Below are 8,622 nucleotides of genomic sequence, written 5' to 3'. Positions count from 1 at the left end.
CAGTCAGTTGATACGTAACGGATGCATAAGACAAGGACCACACCTCAGCACCCGCAGCTCCTGAAACAGGCCAACAGCCAAACACTACCTCGATAGACTAAATTATGCAAGGGGGAATGAATACTGATGCTCTCACAATTCCAGACGAATTAATGGTACCATGTAGTTTGAAAAATAGGCGCCGGCTTAGAAAAAACAGAAGACGCAGGGGACGTCACCTACAATGGACTCATTCTAACGAAGAAATATTGGGCTCATAATAAGGGAATACTCACCTTGAAGGCATTCTGGTATGGAACTGTTCAAGCGCTTCCGAAGACAGGCGAAAGTCTCCACTATAGAGTATGGTACCAGAAGGACCATCAAGGTAAATCCTACGCATTGGTGGAGAAATTAATATAAACGAAAGTGATCATCCGTACATCGTCGAGCCAATGCAGTGACCAGCTGGGAGAAAAAGTACATTCAACACAGGCATCTGCAACCGCCGCCGAGATGGTCATTAGGTGCAATGAGGGTTCCCACCTGTGTGTCGACGTAGGCTATCTGGATAACGTGACCGAGAGGTAAGGGGATCTGAAAACAATTTACTAATTACTTAACGGAAGACCAGTCCAACCAGAATTGATTGAAGTTCTGCATAGCGTAGATTCGCGAGTAGCAATTTTCTAGTCGCATGTGAACAATAAATTCTGCATGGCCAGCTGACTGAAATCAAACCAGTGGTGTGGTCTGAATGTATGAACAAATAGGAGGCTAAACCCACTGACATACCCGAATGAGCATGTGATAAAAAGTATATGGCTTTGCGCCGAGTGAAGTTATCAAATGCGATTTCTGGGTATTCTGGAATCTCCCCCGTGAACATGCTGTGCTCTATGTAGGAGGTGCGATGAAACACCTCAAGTCAGCAAAGCAGCATAATCCAACTCGAAGTTGAGTAATTTTAACTACTATTAGCGTGTGACACTGCAGAAGCAGGCAATTCATGTAACCACTCGATTTTCTGTAAGATGAACCAAACATACAAGACACATTAGCTTGAGCATTGTTAAAAAAAGCTTTAATAAACCAAGCGTGGAAAAGCATACAACACTAAGCAGGTATTTGTCTGGTTGGAACGTATCAGACATCACCATCATCATCAAAGACAGCAACATCAATGTTGACACTGACGCTTCACTGACGTACGACATATCAGACACAGTACCACTGACGCCACGTCCATTCAGCACCAAAAATAGCAGATACTCCCATGAAAATGGCAGAACTCATTCGTTAAATTTACCCCGGACAGGAAAATGATACAGTTCATGTCCAAAAAGGAGTGACAGCTTCGGGTTGGTGGTCAAAAGTATGGTTCGTGTAAAATGACGGTAATCATTCGGTCTTCTAATACAATCCCTGATGTGATCGTCTAGTTCATGTTTGAGCTCAATGAGAGTTCCGGAGGGGACAATATTTTAAAACCATGCTCTGTAGAGTCGTTCTTTCCAATAATCGTTGGGGGCATAGCTCGTTGGAGGGCCAGATAAAGTCAGACCCCTCCAGCCATGCGAACAACTCGCTACCTACCTAAAAATAACTTACTAAGGAGCAACCTAAAGTGGCCAAACGATCACACTACGCTGAGCTCTTCAGGAAATTGGCAGTGTTGACTGAGCCATGTGAAACATCAGTTACAATGTTCAAATGCTCCACCAACCGCAACGATGTGCTGAGTTCAAGCATATGATTTTCAGATAACAGCATGGATGCGCAGTCTGTGAATGTTATAAGGAGAATACACTTTCTCCGATTAAGTCAGAAATACAAAGCCGCGCGCAGTTCGCGCGACAGCTTCCATGCAGGGGCGCCACTGACTGCGTGACTGAGCCCTGTCTACCAGTGTCACCCACCATTGGTGGGTTGAGGTGAAAGTCATCATCATCACCGTCATCGACAGCATATCAGTGTTCAGCACTGATGCTTCGCTGCTACACAATAATGATTCATTCGAAAGACCCATTGTGAGAACAATAATAAAAAAGGACAGGGGAATTCGCGCTAACATACCACAATTATTCCGAGGTACCTGTGCCTAAAAACACTCATTCAGAACGCCATTAACATCGACTGTCAGCCATACCTTGCAGCGTCCCCAACCAGGCGTATCGGAGATCACGCGGTCCCTATCCTGGAAAGTGGGTGGCATTGACAGTACACATACGTTTCGTGATCTGCTTCATACCACTCGGCCAGCTCAAGGATTGGCCACCTCTCTGCTTCCGGTACTCTGAATGGGGCACAGAAAATAGAACCCTCTTCAGAGAACGATGGTTCGGCATACGAAATACATGACCCGACCAACGCAGCTTCTGGTGCTGGACAGTCTTCAATGGAAGTCCCTGTTGTACAGCCGAAAACTCGTTTTATAACTGCCTCGTCAAGGATTCGCCGCCACCAACCCACACCAGCTATGGTTCTGGGACAACTGCTGTTGAAAACCAGGAGACGAACAAGTTAAGTCTCACAGTCATGCAAAACAGCCCGAACTGCAACCTGATGCACACGTCCCTCGAGATTCGGGGATATACCGCTCTGACACCACAGGTGTCTTAAGTCAGCAAACGCGACCCAAGCTTTGCAGATTCCTGCACTTACTTCATCTGTCTGTTGTTCGAAGTATTTGGCGCAAACTCTCGACCCGGCTGGGTTTATAGACTAGCATTTTTAAACTTCGTTGCAAAACCACATATTTTCCACCTCTGTATTGTTTTCCATTAGCACAGGACTTGGCGAAAGGGCTCTGAGACAGACAGTCCTCTGACAAGCGGGATACACGCCGTAAACAACGAAACCCATGAGGCGGGAGTAAACCATCCAGAGTGACCAGCAACCACAACGATATCTGAGCTTCTAGCCTGTTGTAGAAGGGCAGCTAGAGCGTCATAGAAACTGTCCTTGGCAGATTCAGAGCTACAGTCAGTTGGGGCGTTCCCACCAGATCCGACCAACAATTCGCAGACGACGAATATCATACACTGACAGCTTTCGTATTCCCTCTGCACGTAGAGGCCACGGATCTGCTCCATGAAACAATGTGAGTGTCGCAGTGTACACTGTGCCCTTGACCGACAAACTCACGTCACGCCAAAGGTGCCACAGGCGCCCGGAGAGCATTTCGATCTCCAATGATTCGGAGGCAGGCAAAAAAATCAAGCACATAATAACAAGACTGAGGATGAATGATGAAAGAGATCAGCCTTTTCTTACGGTACTGGAATTCGGGTCAAAGCTTGTTGTATACTCACTCTCTCCCAAGTGTTCACATGCAGTGCCCTCATAAGGGGCATACATTTAGACGGGATACCTTTGATCACTAAACACTACCAAAGTCGCTGACGACCGACGGAACCAAAAACAGCCTTCAGATCAAAAAAACGACAGACGAGGGAATGATGGCGCTGTTTAAGGTGAAGATATGGTTATCACATCCTCGGCCAGGCCAACAATCGATTGACCTGTGGAAAATAATGCCAGTTAGTCGTTCTGCTGGAGCGATGCGGCGACTCCTGTCACTTGAATAATACCAGCTGTTTGCCTGGTATGCATTTGGAACACGGCAACCTCCGGAAAGAAACTGTTTACAGAATACGACGGCGAACAACGCATCATCTGCTGCATAAGATGTGGATGGTGCTGGGATGTGTATTGGATAGGCGTGGAATAGGAGTGCGTCCTCAACATACGTTGGATGGGATAAACGGGCACGTTCGAAGTAGGGGCCTCAGGAGTCGAATAAAACATGGCGCGAAGGACACCTCTGAGACAGTTGCAGCCGACATGGAGTCCCGGTCCGATGTATATTGGAATTTCTTTCCATGCACACGGGCTGTTTCAAATTATCTGAAAAGTTCACTCTGCCAACAGACACTCGCCGCAATTCTGAAGGACTTCGAACGCCAACTTCACCGACCCATTGATGGTTTCCAGTGAAGTCACATGCCCTTATAAAAGTCCTTGGAATAAAACTTTGGTCAAGTTCTCACCGATCCATAGGGAACCAAGTACTGCACATTGCCAAAGTTCTTTTTCGAAGAACCATATCAGACGGTACGCATGGAAATAAGCGACTAGTTGGTGGTTGGCTGTATAATGTAGAAATTTCAGTAGGAACGAGTAGACGAGGATATTATTGTACAGTGTAATGGGACTCGCGATAGATCAGTGAAGGCTCGAGATAGCTCGGTGGTTAAAGCGCCAGCTAACAGATCAGAAGGTCCATGGTTCAAACCCAAACATAGTATCTCGACTGCTCCCGTTAAGGCTTGGGCAACTTGGCAGTATCTCACTCCTCGTACTGCGTTCCGTGGACATGGCAGCTAGGTACCGAGAAGGTGCTACAGCTGAACGATAGCACAATAGTGGGGAAATTACAAACATCTCATCATGTGGAAGCATTGCTCATTAGCAATGGACTAAAAAGAGGAGGGCAGTGACTTATTGACGATTCATGGATTTGCTTACTGACTTCGGCTCATGAAGTTTTTTTTGTTGATCATCCACAAAAGTTATCTTGATCCCGTACTACAATACTACTATGGCCTTCCTTTTGAAGAACACCGCCCTTGACCTACGTTAACTTGCCCTTATCAGTGGTGTGGTGTGTCAGGATGGTGAGCGTGTACAGAGGCTATATCTGGGGATGCATCGCCGGTGATTGATCGTGCTAGCTCTACGGCCTGCATGCACAAGTATGGAGCCAAGTACTTTGTGGCAGAACGAATATCACTATACCACAACATCATGAGAGGCTCCGTAGGATTTTAATAATGAATAGAACGTTAATTTGATTTATATGCTCTGTGACAGCGTTTTTAAGTGTTTGTTCCAGTCGCTCTCCGCCTCTGTGTAAGCTGTAACGTTTTTTTTTAATATAATTCCCGGCGACTTACACGGTCTCCACACGTATGTGATGAGGGTGTTGTTGACACAAATCAGTGGTACCTACCGCGCCATTCAGCGACTATATGGTCGAAAATGAGGTATTTATCTTGCAAGTCCGATTTCATGTGACGAACTAACAATTGTCTACGACGTTGTGGTAATAGCATCAGCCTGGCAGAACCATCACTGGATGGTAAACATCGTGGCGTAGCTGGCAAATATGTAGTATGCATGACATGGAGGCACCATGGGGGAGAACCGAAAACCCCATTGGGAAAGCCCGGTAAGCAAGGTTGCAAGTCAAAAATACTAATAAACCAGACAAAATTGCTGGTAATGTATACCAGAGGTATTAGCAAGGTCAAAGTCACGACGAAGCTTGAGGCGTAAGACATTTGTGAACCAACCATGTTCAGCTGTCCCCGCAGCAGCAGTCTTACTTTCCATAAGGCACCTTTGACTGAGACATCCCTAACATGGGAGCTAAGAAGAACTGTTACAGCTGTATTTATGGAGCTAACAGGCAGCTTCCCACAAGGTTTGGCTACAATACTCGTGATCGTGACGTGAGGCGGAGCACCAAGCCAAACAAGCGCGGTTCTGAGAGGCTCCTATTTTACCCAATCAGGAGAATGCTTCGATTGGTGCAAGGCCAAATGCGGAACATCCGTCCAATCAGAGTGATGGTTGGTTGTTTAGACCAACTCCTCTTCAAACATGTGGAAGAATAAAGTGATTAAGAAATTTCGGTGACATGTCGATCGCAAGCAACATTCATAGCCAAGGAACTCATGCTTAGACTGGTTTCTCCGCAGAGTCCCCATGGGAGCTAAAACCCCTCAAACAGCATACGCTGTATGTTGTGGCCCTATTTTAAACGTCATCTTTGTGGCTGGTTTGTTTGCACGCATGACCGATTCCATGTGTCGCGTATTAGATGATGTCCGTTTCTTTCAACGTTCTTCATCGTCCGTTCGCTCGTTTGTTTATTTTGTTCATTTTTGAGATCCTTATCCAGCATAGAGCAAATTTACTGCACTCAGCTGGTGGTCTCTGCTTACTGGAAGCACCCAAAAAATTATTAACATGGTGCGTCGGACAGAGACATTATCATTTTAGATAGGAATTATCTTCTTGGGTCCGTTTACTCTGCATAGGCAGCAGTGTATTCGGCTGCGATATTTCAGCATTGTTCGGGCTCTGTAAAGCAACTGTGTTTGGGATATGTTGTAATTCTATTGTCCTCTTCTATTATTTTCTTCTCAATGAGACTTTCAAATGAGACATAGGTGTACGGCAGCGAGGCATCAGCATTCAACATAAACGTCGTGCTGTCCGTGACGATGATGAGTATGACACCTTGGCCACCCCCTAGGATGGCTCCGGTCGAGGCAGTAAAATCTCCTAGTGGAGGGTCTGACATTCCTCTCCGGTGCTGGCAGTGGCAGAACTCGAATCGTAGCAGTGTTTTGTGCACTCGTTTTCATATCGCACATAGCGGGTAGTCGTACAGTTGGTGCTTAAGCGTGGTGATAAAACAGAAGACAAATGACAATGAATGGGGATCATCGACCATTTGATTCACAAGTTCAGCATCTGGAAGCCGTTTTCACCCAATAAGACGATGGAACTAAGGTACCGCCTGATTCCCCATGTTTAGGCGGGGACAGTCTTCATTCAGCGGTTAGATTCTGACAGGGGTGTTCTGAGGTGAATTCTGTAACAACCTGCTTGATGTTTTTCGCATTCCAAACGGTTGGAAAACAGAGTAGTGGCCAGGCGAGTAAAAGTTAAATAAAGCACGATGATTCCGTTTTGCGGTCGAAGAGAAACGTTGGTGAATGAAATGTTGCACCAACGATTGATACTGCAATCTTGTTCTGGCAAAATGATTTTTGCTTGAAGTGTCACCTATTAAGGGTTTCCCCAGAAATTCGCTCATTAGCTAGCATCTGGCTCATAAGTCCGATTTGCAATGCAGCGATTACGCGGTATTTGGTGTTAATTATCCCAAAAGTCCGAACAGCCTGACTGCAGGGAACTGGTCTGTTTAAAGTCTAAAAAATTAAACGTGGATATCTCGCATCTGGTGACGAGTGTGCGGGAATACCATATTACGGGACAAAAACGCCCGCCTTAGATTTTAACGCAGTCAGCAATGCAACCTGTCAACCACAAATCGTCTTGTGGAGGTGATGGTGACAAAACTAAATTAGGTGCCCTTAACGCTGTCCAGCTGCGAAGCGTGATAACACTCCGTCCCTGACCTGCGCACTTCTCCATTCTGAAAATACTTTAAGGATAACAGCACCGACATCTAAGGCAGAGAGGTCATCCGCATCAAACTTTCTCAGCTTTGGGTGAAAGCGCGTCAGCGTAGACCTGAGCTGAATGAATGCGGCCTCAGCCTATCTTGCTCAGGGCAGAAGCCCAATATTCCTAGATGTTTGTTACCGCAAATTAACGAATACCGTGTGGTATGGGTGGGTTCACATATAATCGCCGAACAGCCTGTTGGAAAACGCGAGAAGGAAACATTCTGTGACCCGATATCTTTGTTAATCTCCCAAGTCTTCTGCCCTTCACGTGGCTGTGCGTAAAGAGCCTCTCAAAGAAGTCAATTGACTAGCATGTGCAGCACGTGGCCAAGCCACCGCAGCCTATGCGGTGTGATCAGCTCATCCATCAAGGCCGAGTTGCTTCTTGATAATAATTTTACAGTCAGAATAATAGCATAACTGGCATTGATTGTGGGAACAGGGTTGGAAAAAAGGACAGCATCATAGGAAGTGGGCCTTGTCCGATGTATGCATGATCACCACTAAGCCAGCAGGGAAGGAAAGCACAATTACCGTGCGTTATTGGAGAGAATATGGTTAGGATTTGACGGCGGTGGGCAAAAAACAGCGGGCAAGGCAAAACAGAGTATTTTCTGCCTGACACATGAAAAGTGTAACGGTTAAAAATGAGGAACCAGAACATTAGATCAGGCGAAGCAGCAGAGTTAGCATCATCCAGTCGACCATGCTGAAATGAAGGCTAAAACAACCGCTAAGGCCTCGTGGCCCTGAATTGTTAGGCTCATGGCCAGGGCCACCAAACGTGTATGTGGGGGTGACGAAGTGGATGGATTAGCAAAGCGAACAAGCATTTACAGGAAGCAGAGAAACATAGTGTACAGCGAAACCACCGATATCCCTCTTTTGGAGTCGGGCGTAACAGTTGTTTGGAAGATGATGGCAACACGCGAGGCGGAACACGAACTGTATGGAAAGCTACTGAATTTAGTGGGAAGCACAGGCACAGAGAGATGGTTCAATTCGAACGAATAGTTCAGCAGATTGGAATGAACATGTCATGGAGGAATCTGGGGTCCGGTGGGGAGTTTCTCGTACTTTCAGCTAGCGGAACGAGCGGGCTAAAGTGTATGGTCAAAAGAGGGGAGGGAATAGCGGCGAATGTGGGTGTGCCCTGTCATCACTGGCCTGATAAACAAGGTGAAGCAAAGCCGATATGGGAACGCGGGTTTTTGTCCGTCTGAAGATCCTGTGGCTACAGATCACGGATTCACGGATTGATACACAGGATCAAGGCATTTGCCCAAGCTTCCCGGGTCGGTTTTGTTCTTGTCGGCCAGTGGCTGTCGTTCACCTGAAAGGCACAAGTGAAAAAAGGGTGTAGCACTGCTCTTTA

At 46.4% G+C, this 8,622-nt stretch overlaps 2 protein-coding genes across 2 annotated transcripts in view; one reads left to right on the top strand and one right to left on the bottom strand.

The window, feature by feature from the left end:
- Window positions 1–8,622, bottom strand: part of T265_06086 (hypothetical protein) — a gene marked incomplete at both ends in the record, with an annotated part of 44,191 nt that overhangs the window by 17,476 nt on the left and 18,093 nt on the right. Inside the window, one exon of the mRNA XM_009171264.1 lies at window positions 8,501–8,580. Within this exon, the coding sequence (XP_009169528.1) occupies window positions 8,501–8,580 (80 nt within the window). The remainder of the gene's footprint in view (window positions 1–8,500; window positions 8,581–8,622) is intronic.
- The window catches only part of T265_06087 (hypothetical protein), a gene marked incomplete at both ends in the record, with an annotated part of 4,317 nt that continues 3,934 nt past the window's right edge, over window positions 8,240–8,622 (top strand). Inside the window, 2 exons of the mRNA XM_009171265.1 lie at window positions 8,240–8,389; window positions 8,488–8,593. Of these exons, the coding sequence (XP_009169529.1) occupies window positions 8,240–8,389; window positions 8,488–8,593 (256 nt within the window). The remainder of the gene's footprint in view (window positions 8,390–8,487; window positions 8,594–8,622) is intronic.

Source organism: Opisthorchis viverrini (genome assembly GCF_000715545.1).
Source record: "Opisthorchis viverrini unplaced genomic scaffold opera_v5_134, whole genome shotgun sequence".
In the NCBI taxonomy this organism is placed as follows: Eukaryota; Metazoa; Platyhelminthes; class Trematoda; order Opisthorchiida; family Opisthorchiidae; genus Opisthorchis; species Opisthorchis viverrini.
Note: the sequence above shows the minus strand (reverse complement) of the source record. Positions and strands in the feature narration are given on the sequence as shown.